At 40.0% G+C, this 17085-nt stretch overlaps 1 protein-coding gene across 3 annotated transcripts in view; it reads right to left on the reverse strand.

The window, feature by feature from the left end:
- LOC107705739 (zinc finger and BTB domain-containing protein 46-like) overlaps positions 1 to 17085 on the reverse strand; it is a 91097-nt gene that overhangs the window by 42860 nt on the left and 31152 nt on the right. For all 3 annotated transcript variants that reach the window (XM_016509188.1, XM_016509187.1, XM_016509189.1), the window contains one exon: positions 6828 to 7829. In XM_016509188.1, coding sequence (XP_016364674.1) covers positions 6828 to 7794 — 967 coding nt within the window. In that variant the 5' untranslated portion in view covers positions 7795 to 7829. The remainder of the gene's footprint in view (positions 1 to 6827; positions 7830 to 17085) is intronic.

A 17085-nucleotide genomic window follows, 5' to 3' on the forward strand; every position in this document is an offset into this window, starting at 1 on the left:
GACATTATGCAAATGTGTTACTTTGTGACGTAGAGCCGTAACAGAATAAGATTCGAATTCCTGACGACTCATTTAGGCAATTGCGAGCTTACTCTTTTTTTTGATAGACAATATCTTTATTTATCGTGCACTATCGGCTTCACAACTTTGCAGATAGTTTATGTTCACATACAGCTACATGACACACTGCATGAAAGGTAATATTCGAAAAGGCATAATAGGGGCACTTTAACTTTTCACGTTCCGGTCTTTATTTAATGCTGCTGATAACCAAGCATGTAACTATATGCCTCCAGGCTTGTTTTTACAATGAAACAGACAAGAAAAACAAAACAGATTAGAGACATATATCTTTATTATTAACCAACTATCCCATACTATAATTAAAACAACCTGTTGCTCGGTAAACTATATATGTATTGTACATAAAATACATGGAATTACACATACTATTTTTGACATTAAATTATGAATATTATTTGTTCATTAATTATGAATGTTAGAAAGGCTGCAATAAACCTTGTTCATTGAAGTGTTACCGCTGTTGTTTACATTTTAATTGTTTAGGTTTTATCTTTTTTTGTAGATGTTTCAGGAAAAAGAAAGGCTGCACTAATTGTTACCTCAATTGTTAAATTTTTTTTAAATTTAGGTTTTAATAAATATTTATGCATGATAAATGTTCATTTAGTTTCACCAATTTTCTGCATGTCTCTCATTTATTGTAATTACATGTATTATATCGGCCTCATATCGGGCAGATTGATTTCTCAATATCGGCATCAGCATCGGCCATTAAAAATCCCATATCGGTCGACCACTAGTAATGAAATCATAGCACATTTAATACAACAAATAAGTGTAGGATATAGCTACTATTAATACAACAAATAAGTGTAGGTTGGTGAGAAGAAAGATGAGCAATATGTAAATGACAACAAAGAAACAAACACAGACATCTTTGATAGTGCTGCTCCTCTCACAAACACTTTGCTGTAGAATCAGTTACTTTACAAATATACATGAAAGCAAAAAAAATACCATGAAAAAGTACAAATTAAATTCGACTTCATACAAATTTGCCACCAATTCGCCAATATGTAAAATAGTTATGAACTGCCATGAGAGTATGTTGTACATTTAATTAAGAAAGCAATACATAAGACCACATTGCTAAAACTGCCCGGTCCTGCAGATTTGCTTTATTCAACATCAAGAAGATCAGGCCCTTTCTTTCAGAACATGCTTCATAACTCCTTGTTCAAGCTCTTGTTCTGTCCAGGCTGGACTATTGCAATGCTCTCTTGGCAGGTCTTCTAGCCAGTTCTATCAAACCTTTATTACGCTAACTGAGACTTGTTATAGCACTTGCATATCATTGCTCTTTTGTTGATTTTGATTGCGTCCATTGTTCTCATTTGTAAGTCGCTTTGGATAAAAGCTTCTGCTAAATGTCTAAATGTAAATGTAAATGTAAGACAATACAAGCATGTCGCATTTTCAGTGTTGCCACAATATGGCACCATTAGCAGATATGAGCGTAAACTCTTCTATGGTCAGTTTTATCTTTCGACTCAACTACTGTCTGAGAAAAAGTTTGAAGAGAATTTTGCTGTTGTATTAGCTAAACTAACTTGCTAGCTATATAAATAAAACATCCATTTTAATGCCATAGACATTTTAGGGTAACTCTACCGCACCCTTGTTCCTGTGCTGGCTAAACATAGGCATGTCTGGCTGCGTTCCACTTCGTTTTTATGTCCTTCCCTCGCTAACTTCCCTCCATCGCATTGATTCGGATGTACGTCATTAATTACGCTGCACAAGACAAGTGCCCACTACTGGCGGAAATCGGCTGAATTGGAATGTCCAATCACTTGGAATCTGCTATGGACTTGATATATTATTTACATTTTTGCCTTATGAATTTGTTTGGTGAAGCATTCTATACGTATATAGGTATGACTGGGCTGCTTTATATATTTAAAAAAATTAATGCAAATGTCATAGAGTTGTTGGGGTGGGGGTAAATTAAATGTGATCTGCTGTGATGTCACAAACGCGTTGCATTGTGGTTTATGGAGTGGCCTGAAGTGTACATATGAAATAGACTCATTCCGTATAAACTTCAGGGTCCGTCCATATATAAATTTGGCTAAATTTGGATGAATAAATCAAAAGTAGGGCTGCACACTTAATCAAATCATGATATGGAATAGTGTCCAAAAATTAATTAAAATAATAGAATCCAGAAAGATTAAAATGGAAAACACAGAATTTGGGGAAAATAATGTGAGAAGTGACGTGTGGTGATACTCGGAATTTGTGCTCTGCATTTAACCCATCCAAGTACACACACACACGTGAACACACACCCGGAGCAGTGGGCAGCCATATTGCTACGGCGCCCGGGGAGCAGTTGGGGGTTCGGTGTCTTGCTCAAGGGTCTCACCTCAGTCGTGGTATTGAGGGTAGAAGAGAGCATTGGTCATTTACTCCCCCCACCGACAATTCCTGCCAGACCTGAGACTCAAACCCACAACCTTCGGGTTACAAGTCCAACTTTCTAACCATTAGGCCACAACTGCCCCATATGGATGTTAATGTTATCTAAAAAGAATCACCTAGCATATCCTGGTCTGACCTGTAGAAGTGTAGATCTCATTTAAACTTAGCAGAATGCAACAAACAAAATGTTTTAAACCATATTGATTGTAATATTGTGATGTTTCCTGAAAGTTTGGGAATCTGCCTTCCAGGACACATGCCCATAATAACACCTACATATTCTGCATCCAGTTTCAACACCTGCAAACATCTGCTAAACATTCAATGTGACCTCACATCCCCTCTCTAGAACTGTGATGGCTTGATGCCTCAGGTTTGTCAGCGGTGAGTAAGACGCTCTGAAAGGGAATGTCCATTCAACAGACGCCTGAACAAAGGCGCAGTGAAACTTAAGGACATGTGCAAAGAATAACTATGCAAACAGTCCCTATAGCATGATCTGACTCTTATCTTACAACATTTATGCAGAAAACAGTATCAATAAGGCGATTAGGGTAATATTTTAGCAGATGAAATAAACAGATAGAAGCTTTAAACAATAGTCTGACTGTCTTTTTGGTCTTGGCTGCCTAATGTTTTTAACCTATGTTAAAAACCATATCCTCTTTCTCTCTCTCACACACACACACACACACACACACACTTTACAAAGTGCAGGTTGAGAAATATCCTGCTGCTAGCCAGAAATCCATACCAGAAGCATGGTAATTTAGATATACAGTTCTATAAACATGCCAACCACCAATTACAAGCTTCTTAAAACCATTAGTCTGTGCACAGTGCAACTTGGACATCAGCATCCTGAGATCCCATTTAGTGCTGTCAGCAAGCGGCACCCTTAACCATGCAAATCATTAGCCCTGCAACTAGACACTTTCTGTACCCTTTAACCAAATCTGAGAAAACTCTACCTGGTGACTGGACCTCAACATGGACATGGACTGCATGGAAGCAGAAATCACTTATGAGGGCATTTAGAGAGTCCTACTAATTACTAAAGCTCTGAAGCTTCTATTCATGCTCTCTTAATAGCCGCGTTTCCACTGTCGGGCCAAAAGCGGACGTGCTAGTGCGTGCCAGGGCCAGTCGCGTTTCCACTGTCACTTCCGGGGCTTGATGGTGCCTCGTCGGTGCTTCCTCGGGGCCAACGGTCCGGGTTTTTTGGCCCGACGAAAACCTTGGGCCAAAGCGGGCCAGCTAGGGCTAAAGGAGTGGTTATGAACAAAGGCGGAGTTTCTCCGCGTCTGGAGAGCGTCAGTGCCGCGGATCATTTCATAAAGTTAACAGATAACACCAGCATTAAAGACTTTTAAAATAATTTTAGTTTAAAACTCACTTTCAGACAGCAGCGAGTGTTTGAAATAACTTGATCCGATGTGGATTATGATCACCATACAAGGCAGAAATATTTATAGAGGCGTGTAAATGGCGGGTTTTAGTAAAGCGCAGCGGAGCTTCTGGCCCGACGGTGGAAACGCAGCGTGATTTTGGCCTCGGTGCTACAGGTCCGAGGCTATTAGCCCCGCCCGGCCCATTTAAAGCACTGGCTCGCACTGGCCCGACAGTGGAAAAGCGGCTAATGAGACTTAAACATGCTCATGTTACATATAACAGGTGGATGATAAAATACACAAAAATAAATAAGCATTGTTTATCCGGTTAGGTTTAAATAAACAAAGCATCCTGGCCACTGTAGCCCCTCTCATAGGTTTTGGACAAACCTGTCTGTCTGAAGACCTCAAGAATCCACCAATTCAGTAGGAAAATTACAGCCGAGTCCAAAACCCAGAGCAGGACATGAGGGCTTTCATAACATGTCCTCTTTTTCTCACCCTGATCCGACTCGTCCAAGCCTGAGCCTGTTTTGTGTACCAAGCAATATTCTCATCTTCACTGAGCATTGAGATACGGCCCATATTATCAAATGTCATCCAAAGCAATTTACCGTTTTGCAAATCCTTGGTTCCTTAGCGGAGTTTTACACATGGTTAAGAAGGATGATTTTAGATTTGAAAATGTTTCGATTTCATTTAGAACGTAATTAAATTGACCTCAAAAGCTTGACTAGCACATTAGCGTTGCTTATAAGGGCCAATGCATGAGGAATGTAAATGTGCACTATTTCTGTTGCACACAAAGGAATGGGTGTGACGTTTGTAAGCATGTGTGTATGCAGTACAGTGAGCCGGTGTGTACTTAGATGTGTGGAGTCTTGCACTTGATATTTCATCTGTGGGGTTGGGTCAGCGAGTGCAGTTATTTCTGTTGGAGATGCAGGTAGCAGGGCTGGCAAACAGAGAGGATGAGAGAGTGCCTCGAGAGTTAAGTAGGTAAACTCTCGCTAAGCTGATGCAGATCTCCGCGTATTCCCCTCCCTCTCTCCTTCACTTTATCCCTTCTTTTCCACACTTCAGAAGACCTTGGGGCACCCCCCATCCCAACACACTTGCACACACACATACAATTTAATCCTCATACCGCCACCAAGGTCAATTCAATTATCCTGTTTTCTTAAAGTGTGTGTGCGCCCATTTCACAGTCAGCCTGCACAAATACACCAGAGATTAGAGCTGCCACACTTTTAATGATCTACATACCTATAAGCAACAGTATCCGAGACAGGTAGGGCCTCATCCCCGCTTGCTGGCGTGATCTGTTCTTCAGCACGGATTTTGTTTTTAGGTTGATGAGGCTGCCTCGCGTCCCATGTGTCTTTCCGATGTTAATGAGGAAATTAGTTTTTTCAACCCCAAATTCCCCACCTCAATCTGTAGTTTGTCATGCTGCTATACTATTAGTGCTACAACAATAATTTTCAACTTCATCAGAGTTCTATTTCTATCTGGGTTCGAATTATACAATCAAACACGGTGGCAAAGTATTACAGAAGACCTGACTCTCACGGGATCCACGAGGCAGTGCTCGCAACAATGAGAAACAAACTTTGTGACTGTTAAAAAGTATAGTCCACATAGTTTGAATGTAATCCGGACATACTATTCCCCTCCCTCTCTCCTTCACTTTATCCCTTCTTCTCCACACTTCAGAAGACCTTGGGGCACCCCCCGTCCCAACACACTAGCACACACACATACAATTTAATCCTCATACCGCCACCAAGGTCAATTCAATTATCCTGTTTTCTTAAAGTGTGTGTGCGCCCATTTCACAGTCAGCCTGCACAAATACACCAGAGATTAGAGCTGCCACACTTTTAATGATCTACATACCTATAAGCAACAGTATCCGAGACAGGTAGGGCCTCATCCCCGCTTGCTAGCGTGATCTGTTCCTCAGCATGGATTTTGTTTTTAGGTTGATGAGGCTGCCTCGCGTCCCATGTGTCTTTCCGATATTAATGAGGAAATTAGTTGTTTCAACCCCAAATTCCCCACCTCAATCTGTAGTTTGTCATGCTGCTATACTATTAGTGTTACAACAATAATTTTCATCTTCATCAGAGTTCTATTTCTATCTGGATTTGAATTATACAATCAAACACGGTGGCAAAGTATTCCAGAAGAGTTCACTCTCACGGGATCCACGAGGCAGTGTTTGCTAAGTAGGCGCTAAAGGTGCGTCCGAAATTGTATACCGTCTAGGTACTACAAAGAGAAACTTTGTGACTGTTAAAAAGTATAGTCCACATAGTATGAATGTAATCCGGACATACTACATCCACCACCTACGCCGTCAGCTGTCTCGCTTCACTGCCATTCACAACCACTGCCATTTTATAGCCTCATGGGATAGTAAAGTGTCCATTGGATGTGTACTTTAGAATCTCGCCGGAAGTAGTAGGTCATCTGGGTACTTTTCTCCTACTGTTTCATGAATACCAGGATTCGGAGATACAACCTATTTCATGTACTTTTCACCTACTGTATCAGGGACGGGCAACTCCAGTCCTTGGGGACTCCGGTTATGGAGGGCCACTGTCCTGCAGAGTTAGCTCCATCCCAAATCAAACATAGCTGAAATATCTAACCAAAGTCTTCAGGGTTACTAGTAAATTAAGTGTGCTTGATTTGAGATGGAGCTAAACTATGCAGGACAGTGGCCCTTCATATCCGGAGTTGCCCATTTTTGTACTATATAGTAGGGAAGTACGCATATTCATTCTGTTCTGCAAGACCAAACTTCCACTGATGAAAGGTCAACAGTCGGCTCAATGATGTTGCAAAATGTTTCCCAGTTACATAATGTGATATGATGACACTATAAAGCAAGCAATAAAGCAACCAATATAGTAATCCTACCTGGAATGTCCTGGTTGCCGTAGCTCCAGCCAGGATTGGAGACCATGGATGGTAGTGGCGATGCCGTCCGACTGTCCCCTTCATTCTGTTGGGTTATGTGCCTGACTGTGTCCTTGTTCTTGCGGTTTTTCCTGCGGCCCGAGCCTGGGGGTTGCCAGCCCCCCTCTCCTCGTCCACCTTGCTCTCCAGGCATACCTTGTGCCACTCGGCCAGCCCCATCTTGCAGATTGGAGGGGGAGACCTGCTCCTCTTTGACCTGGACAGAACGGTAATCAGCAGGCCACAAGGGCTGCAAACAAGCATCCTCCTGGCTCTCATGGCTTTTGGGTTCCTGGTCCTCTTTTCCATAGTTGCTACTGCCTTCATGGCAGCTAGCGATGGCTGAGTCTCCAGATGAATTTGCCGGGCTGGTGCGTCTGGCCAACCATGGCGAGGAACTGCGGGCCGAGATCATGGACGCCAGTGCCTCTGAAGCTCCACCCACACCAGGCCCAGCACCGCCTCCCATAGAGCTCACCACGTTGCCCATCTCAATATCCGCAAGTTCGTCTGCAAGCTCGGAGCGAATGCTGATGTCTAACGCTGCCTTGATGAAGCCGTGACACGCCTGCACTATGTCGGTCATCTGCAGATAGCTGGCAGCCGACATCACTTCAATCACATTCTTGCTAGTGAGTGCCAAGTGGGCGGAGTACATGAAGTCAAGGATGGTTTTGAAGCCTTGGGCTGTGACGATGTCCAGGTGCGTGATGGTGGCCTGCTGCTCTGAGCCCTTCTTCACCTGGCAGTAAAGTGTCTTGAAGTAGCGGCTGCTGCCCAGCAACACGTTCTTGTGTGCCTTGAAGATCTTGCCCTCCACAATCAAACACACGTCGCACAGGATGCCGTGCTGCCGCTGCTCGTTCAGCTCCCGCAGGAGCTGCCGGTAGTGCGACGTGATCTCCATGTCTTCCTTCCGGTTATTCATTGGACTAACGGGTGGCTGCTTCTCCTAAACAGAGTCTGGAGGAGGACAACACACAATACACAAACCCTGGTTAGTACAGTTGCTGTAGATGCAAGAAACAGACCACAAGATCCTGCTTAAAGAGAGAATAGCTATGTCTGGAATAAAATACTAGCTTACACTAATAGTAGGCTACTGTTGGCATTATTAAACAATAAACATTTAAAAAAGTAGTATGCCACATTGTTGTCACACATTATGACCACATTATGTTCCATGTGAGTGCCATCCAGTTATTATTATCAATAAAAATTATTACTTTGCATTTTGTGATTTAAGACTTAAGGAAATGTACTTCAAAAGTTAAGCTCAACAGAACATTATTTTCGGTATAATGTTGATTACCAGAGAAAATCATTTTGACTTGACAAAAATGCATAGTGTAACTTGCACTGGAAGTGCCAGTCTCTAGAGGGTTTAAGGGACAAAATACGAAGGTCATATTTTTGTTAAGGCACTTACATTCAATTAAAAAAAACTGTATTATTTGAGCTGTAAAGTTGTTTAAATTGGGTCGTGTATAAAATTATTTTCTGCTGTAATCAACATTATACAGCAAATTCTGTTTTGATTGAGCTTGTGTTGACAGGTCCAACAAACAACAGCTAGCAACTGCCAGTTAATTTGTCACATTAGAAATGTAACATCAAACTGAGTGCATTACATTGTGGGATACAGTATTGTGCGCAGTGTGTTATGTTGTTTGTTGCACATTTGGGCAGTCCAGATATTCTATAAATACTGTGCACAGTATACATACTACTGCAGAAATAGTACAGTAATGCTATTATGCCAATCCAAACACAGCCAATGACTGAGAATGAGGCCAAGATTAATACAGTGCATGTAAATCATCCTGTCTGGACACAATGATTAAAATCATCTTAAAACAACAAATACAATACCATGTATACACACAAATATACTTTACAATTTAAATTAGTAATAATATTAATATTAATTAATATTTTTTTATTGCACTGCAATAATGTGAATGAAAATCCTTTATTTGCATTACTGAAGACTACTGAGACTTGTGAGTTAATGTGCTCAACTTTCATGAAAATAACGTCATGATGCAATTACAGTCCTAAAATGGGCTTCTTCTTTTTTTGATTTTGGGGTGAAATGCAATCCAGACAATTTTTGACAGTTTTTGTGAGATTTACCCCATGCTTCCCCCACCTTCCCAGCTGAGTGTGTCTCTTGTTTATAGTTTCTCTCTCTTTCCTCTGTGCACATTCAAGAACAATGCAATGCCTCATCTAGCTCTCCTCCCCCTCTCTCTATCTTAATGATTATAGCAGAGATGCTCAGGTGTTCACTGTTCAACCCTTTAATCATGATGTTTTTCTCTGTTCGCTTTATTAGCTGCCAAATAAAATCACCCAGTGAGTGTGTAAAGCACTTTAACACAATCACCGCCTCTCCTCTTCTCACTTTTCTCTTTTTTTGCTACTAAATTGTTTCATTTAATTACCATTTTGTGAGTTAGTTGAATAATAAAGTGGAAAATGGAGCTGCCAAACAGATAATTCATTTTTAGTGAGGAAAGGTGATGGCTGTAGCCCAGCAGACAACCAGCCTCAAGCCATCAGAGCTGGCCAATGCATGTCACCTATTTCAGAATGGCATTTTAGTGACATTTAGTGCTTAAATGACTTTTTACGGAGATAGAAGACCTCAGTAATAACAACTCAAAGCTATGGTCAATTTCTTCTGTCAGGTTTTGTGCTGGTAGGCGTCTTTTATGAAGGCAGGTTTTCGGTGATGAGTGAGAATTTCTAGATTTTGATGCTGCGCTCCATGAAAAAGCAATTCTTCACTTGATTTAATATCAATCTTAAGATTCTTCGAAACGCAAAAGAGGTTACCAGCAATGTCAGGGACTGTCAGTAGTCACACTACTTAACCATTTTAAAGTTGTTTGGCACACAAAATTGGAAACCTTAAAATGAAGCATCTAGTTCCTGATTGTGAGGCCCATATGCAATCTGTGCCCATAGAACTCTGCAGGTTTCCGCAGAATTGTGTTTTTTGTTTATTAAATATTTCGTATAATGTGATTATGCTGTCAGCTATCATAACAGTGAAGTAGTCTCAGCTCAATTTTTAACCAGTTTTAACCGTTTAACCAAATCTATTTCACACAATTTAGTCTGCAGTTTCCTGGGCCTCCAAGGGTCTAAAAGGGTTGGTAATAAATTGGGAAAAAACATTTTAACTATTATTATTTTCACAATTATTGTGCATAATGGCTGTAGCCTGCAATGTGTCCAAGTCACCATTACCAATTTAATAATGTCATGTTCAAACTAGTGATGACAGTTTGAGCAATTTCTGAGAAGTTGGTGTAACAAGCAACCATATTGCTTTTATACAACAATTCAATACACAAGAGGTTCATATTGAGCAACTTACATTTTAGACACAATATTGCCAGTTACTTTGTCTGTTTTTTCTCCACAATCAGCTAAGTGAATGATTCAATGACTCATACATGAAGACAGTCACTTGTTTTGTTCCTGAATGATTCAGTGGTTTTGGTTGAATTGGTTCAGTAAATGATTCAATGACTCACTCATAAAGACTGGTAGCTACCTACTGGCATATCGATGTAATCTGCAAACACTAACTTCGCGTAACTTAGGACAAATTTAGCATTACATCACTTGCTCACCAATGGTTCCTCTGCAGTGAATGGGTGCCGTCAGAATGAGAGTTTAAATAGCTGATAAAATCATCACAATAATCCACAAGTAATTCCAGTAGTTCACTTCCAGAATAAAAATTTCTCATCTAAGATGTTCATGTCTTTCTTTCTTCAGTCGAAAAGAAATTAAGGTTTTTGAGGAAAATATTTCAGGATTTTTCTCCATATAGTGGACTTCAATGGGACCCAACAGGGTGAAGGTCAAATTGCAGTTTCAGTGCAGCTTCAAAGGGCTCTACACGATCCCAGCCGAGGAATAAGGGTCTTATCTAGCTAAATGATAGGTCATTTTCTAAAAAAAAAAAATTATATATTTTTTAACCACAAATGCTTGTCTTGTCTTAAAATGGATTTGTTTCTTACAAACACACATTTTTTTCCACTTCACAAGAAGTAATTAATGGACTTGACTGGAGTGGTGTGGATTACTTGAGAATTAGTGTGATGTTTTATCAGCTATTTGGACTCATTCTCCAAATATCTCCAAATCTATTCTGAAGAAGAAACAAACTATCATCTACATCTTGGATGGCCTGAGGGTGAGAATTTTCAGCAAAGGTTCATTTTTGGGTGAACTATTCCTTTAATGGTCATAAAAATATGCTTTAAAAATTCTTTGTGAAAATTTGAATTTCTTGTTTTGATTTGTCTGAACTAGCATCTCTTACTAACCATGATTTCACTGACACTCACTGAGATGCAACTTCCTACATGAAGATGCACCTACATATTCACACACACACACACACAGAGAGATATCCCCAATAGGCTACTCTTCCCCACTAGCATCCTCTATGAGCAGCACAGAAGCCGTCCTGGTTGGGGCTAAATCGCAGGGACGTGGAGTGTTACCAAATGGGGCCATGATTTGTTTTGTGAGCGTTCAGGCTGTCAACTCGCATCGGCCTGACTGCATCATAACAGCACCCGTTCACTATAGTGACAGCAGCGTTTGCTGCGGGGCCGGCACACTTCAGGTCATGTTTAGGAAAGTTCCTCTCAACCTGATGGCTTGTAAGATCAAATCAATCCTCTGCCTCTCCCATGTCCACTTGTACAAATATACCTTACTTGGAAGACTGAAAGAAGAAGAGACTGACATTGACAACTGACCTTTTCCCCCCTTTTTAATTGTTTTAAGTTTGATTGCCTATAATGCAGTCGTTCAACTCATTCTAAAGAACAACAACTGAACAATGTTGTCGATTTAAAGGGATATAGTTCACCTAAAAACGTGATTCACTTTTTCTCACACAAAGCTATCGTATGGCTTCAGAAGACTTGTAATATGAGTCATATAAACCAATTTATGATACTTTTATGGTGCTTTTTGTCCTTTCTATTAATCTTTCCTTTTGTGTTCCACGTAAGAAAGAAAATTCAAACTTTTTTGGAACAAAAAAGGTCCAAAAGCTGTCACTGGGGTGGAACCTTTTCAAATTGTATACCTTTGTACCTCATTTATCCCTAAAGGATGCATATTACTACCTTAAAGGTACAAATTAGCACCTAAATGGTAACATCTTAGCACTTAAACGGTGCAATTTAGTACCTTTTGAAAGGTTACCGCCTAGTGGCTTTTGGCTTTTTTTTCTGAGAGTGTAAAGGTGACAGAATTGTTGTATGAACTATCCCTTTAACATCAGAGAATCTTTTCATCTATTCCCTTTTAACCCCTAAGACCAATTTATTTTTCTCTGACAATGAGTAGTAACAGCTCAGTAAATAATGGCACTTTGCACCCCAGACTCCCCAAATTAGTCAGTTCTTTTCATGTGACAACTCAGAACTACTTCAACTGTGCAACCAACAATGAATATTAATATCTCTTCGTTGGCCAACTGAGTTACATGGCAATCTAGGAAATCAAGTGCAAAACAACAATAAACATAAACAACACAATTGACAGACGTGTAACACAGCTAAACACTGATTGAGACAGAATGCAGTCAAACTAATCTGATTTTCTGCTTCACTGGAACAAGAAGCATCCGAAGCTTGTTAGACAAAAAGAAAGAGTGTAAAAAGAGAGATGCATAATAGACAGCAGGTTCACATAACCTTGGTGAGCCATACGGAGTGCAAGTGCAGGTGCAAGATCATTTTTTACATTTCATATTTTGGGAAAGGCTATATGCAAGAACAATATTTTGAGATATTAAATATTTAAAATGGCCATCAAAGCCCATTGCAATAACCAACAAATTAAAGAGTTTAAATTAATACATGCTTTTGTTTTACAAGTGAAACAGGACATTTAATGTCGAAATGGTATAGGGCGTGTCTTGATTTTATACTTCTGAAATTGATTGGATTGTGAAAAGTGGTCTTGATGTGACTGGTGAAATAATGTGCACAGATTTGTCATTCACAACATGACCAGAAACTTAATAGGTTCGATTTTGATGTTGACTTTAAAAAAAGGATTTTCACTCTCCAAAAGTAGGCTGATGGCTTTAAATGAAACTCTCTGACTGCATTCAATTACAGTGAAATTGTCAGAAAAAAAAATCCCTGTGAAACTATATCATCTAACAGTGTTGTTCAGATGATTATACATGATTGGAAGCAATTGCTTTAATAAAGGTTGATAACCACTATCCATCAATGTTTCAGCACCAGGAGCACAACATCATGATATTATCTACCCTATCTTACATCGCAGCTACCGAGTTCACAGTTAGCATAACTGCAGCCCAGCTTTTGTCCACACCAAAATAGAAGGTGTAAGAAGTTGTAGTAGTAAGGTTAAGGTTAGGGTTAGGCCTGTAATGGGATTGGAGGGAAGAAATGTGCAAAGAATGAAGGCCAGAGCAGCCTAAGTCTCCGAGGATAGAGTGTTAAAGAGTGCCACCACCGCTTACAGTTCCTGTCACAAGCAAACCCTCAGATCTGGAGTGACTGTGTTCCTCCGGCCAAGTAAACACACACACACACACACTTTAACACGAACACCCATGCATATACGTCTATGTATGCTCTCCCTTATTTTTGTTGAGGTGGTTCTGATATTTTTGGAGGGGACGGGGGAAACAAGGCCATCTTTCTTTCTTTTCCTTTTCGTTTCTGTTCATGATGGTGGGAAGGACGGTCGTGACATACGAGGAGGTGGCGGAAATAGGAAGGGTGGGAGGAAGAAGGAGACAGCGAGCGCTCAGAGGGTGTAAGTCATGTATGTGTCAGTGTGTTTCTCAGGCAGCCAGTCATTTTAAACCACTCAACTGGACATCAGGGCCATTATCCGAGGGGTTAATCCCCAATTTCACAGAGCTGGCAACAGGCAAAGTGGAACAAAAAGGGTGCAGGCCTTAAAAAAAAATAGCAGAAAACGCAGGCAATGCTACAACAGTAGCCAACATACAAAAAAAAGAAAAAAAGAAAGTTCATAAGAGTTCATGAAAGTTTTATGATGGCTTCACGAAGCTCAGCTGCTGCATTTTAAGTCATAAAACAGCTAAATTTAATCAGGGAAAGGCTACAAGCATACCCTTAAATTGGCTTTCCAGCTGGTGGTAAAATCATTAATTGACTGAAGAAACAGCTGTTTTAATGAGGTCTGACCGAGGCAAAAAAAATAAGCAAATGACTCATTAAATGAGGAGTATTGGTATTAAAAGATTAGCCAAATAAAACAAAATAAACAGAAAATGAGAATTAAGCACAGCTAAATATGGTTACGGGTGCTACGCTGAGCTCTTTTAAAACATCTAGAAGAAATTACAAAAATGCAGTGTTACGACAAATACAGAGATAAATGTGCTGAGGATAAAAGGTGGATGCATTTAGTCTCACTATTTATAACTATTAGGGTAGCAATATAAATAGACTAAAAAAAGGTGTTTTGGCTTTGATACACTGCATTGACATATACTAGATGGTTACAGCTATTTATAATATTCATTAATAAGATATTAACACATATAAAGCTTAACATGAATTGCTGATATATGTTAAAATATAAATATATATTAAAACACATAAACCAAAGATGATCTGTATTAGTAACCTATAGTAACATAGATCTGTACAATGCAACAATGTTTAATATTAAAGGTGGGGTATGTATTTTTTCAAAAACGCTTTAGAAAACTGAGTCGGGCCGAGTTGATTGGATTGTGAAAAGTGGTCTTGATGTGACTGGTGAAATAATGTGCACAGATTTGTCATTCACAACATGACCAGAAACTTAATAGGTTCGATTTTGATGTTGACTTTAAAAAAAGGATTTTCACTCTCCAAAAGTAGGCTGATGGCTTTAAATGAAACTCTCTGACTGCATTCAATTACAGTGAAATTGTCAGAAAAAAAAATCCCTGTGAAACTATATCATCTAACAGTGTTGTTCAGATGATTATACATGATTGGAAGCAATTGCTTTAATAAAGGTTGATAACCACTATCCATCAATGTTTCAGCACCAGGAGCACAACATCATGATATTATCTACCCTATCTTACATCGCAGCTACCGAGTTCACAGTTAGCATAACTGCAGCCCAGCTTTTGTCCACACCAAAATAGAAGGTGTAAGAAGTTGTAGTAGTAAGGTTAAGGTTAGGGTTAGGCCTGTAATGGGATTGGAGGGAAGAAATGTATGTGCAAAGAAGGCCAGAGCAGCCTAAGTCTCCGAGGATAGAGTGTTAAAGAGTGCCACCACCGCTTACAGTTCCTGTCACAAGCAAACCCTCAGATCTGGAGTGACTGTGTTCCTCCGGCCAAGTAAACACACACACACACACACTTTAACACGAACACCCATGCATATACGTCTATGTATGCTCTCCCTTATTTTTGTTGAGGTGGTTCTGATATTTTTGGAGGGGACGGGGGAAACAAGGCCATCTTTCTTTCTTTTCCTTTTCGTTTCTGTTCATGATGGTGGGAAGGACGGTCGTGACATACGAGGAGGTGGCGGAAATAGGAAGGGTGGGAGGAAGAAGGAGACAGCGAGCGCTCAGAGGGTGTAAGTCATGTATGTGTCAGTGTGTTTCTCAGGCAGCCAGTCATTTTAAACCACTCAACTGGACATCAGGGTCATTATCCGAGGGGTTAATCCCCAATTTCACAGAGCTGGCAACAGGCAAAGTGGAACAAAAAGGGTGCAGGCCTTAAAAAAAAATAGCAGAAAACGCAGGCAATGCTACAACAGTAGCCAACATACAAAAAAAAGAAAAAAAGAAAGTTCATAAGAGTTCATGAAAGTTTTATGATGGCTTCACGAAGCTCAGCTGCTGCATTTTAAGTCATAAAACAGCTAAATTTAATCAGGGAAAGGCTACAAGCATACCCTTAAATTGGCTTTCCAGCTGGTGGTAAAATCATTAATTGACTGAAGAAACAGCTGTTTTAATGAGGTCTGACCGAGGCAAAAAAAATAAGCAAATGACTCATTAAATGAGGAGTATTGGTATTAAAAGATTAGCCAAATAAAACAAAATAAACAGAAAATGAGAATTAAGCACAGCTAAATATGGTTACGGGTGCTACGCTGAGCTCTTTTAAAACATCTAGAAGAAATTACAAAAATGCAGTGTTACGACAAATACAGAGATAAATGTGCTGAGGATAAAAGGTGGATGCATTTAGTCTCACTATTTATAACTATTAGGGTAGCAATATAAATAGACTAAAAAAAGGTGTTTTGGCTTTGATACACTGCATTGACATATACTAGATGGTTACAGCTATTTATAATATTCATTAATAAGATATTAACACATATAAAGCTTAACATGAATTGCTGATATATGTTAAAATATAAATATATATTAAAACACATAAACCAAAGATGATCTGTATTAGTAACCTATAGTAACATAGATCTGTACAATGCAACAATGTTTAATATTAAAGGTGGGGTATGTATTTTTTCAAAAACGCTTTAGAAAACTGAGTCGGGCCGAGTACCAAAACAAACTTGTAGCCAATCAGCAGTAAGGGGCGTGTCTACTCATGATGCGGAGGAGAGAGCGCTCAGTGCACAGGACGGACATTAGCCGAGCCGAACGACGACAGAAAGATAGAGATGGCGGATAAAAAACCAAAGAGGAAAACGTCTGCGGAACAAAAGAAGGCTTAGGCAAGAAGTAGGACCTGTGTAAATATCGGCTCAGCTTTCCAGCGCTGGAGAGAACTCAAGGAGCGGGAAGGCCTGCGATCGGACGCCGAGGTTGCTTTGTTTCTTCTAGATAGGTGAGTAACACCGTGGCTACACCGGATGTGACAGTTGTCGCACCGCAACAGCTACAGTCTGTCTACACTGGACGCGACAAAGCGACCATATAAAATCATTTGAAATTTCTGTCAATATGTCATAAATAGAACGCAGCAGCAGTTTTCTGTCAGGGATTTGTGTAGACTAGAGTGTGTACCATTGGTTTTGCTTTGTTTCACAGAACTAATTGTTGCCTGGGTTGCGTACGTATGTGTGGGACGGAGCTATCAAAATAGGGATGAGACCCTTTTGGGGTAGGGGCGTGTTTGTTTTGGTGATTTCAAATATCAACATTGGCTACCAGAAATCACTTACCCCACCTTTAA

The sequence above is a fragment of the Sinocyclocheilus rhinocerous genome, unplaced genomic scaffold (assembly GCF_001515625.1).
Source record: "Sinocyclocheilus rhinocerous isolate Xijiao unplaced genomic scaffold, SAMN03320098_v1.1 scaffold263, whole genome shotgun sequence".
NCBI classification, from domain to species: Eukaryota; Metazoa; Chordata; class Actinopteri; order Cypriniformes; family Cyprinidae; genus Sinocyclocheilus; species Sinocyclocheilus rhinocerous.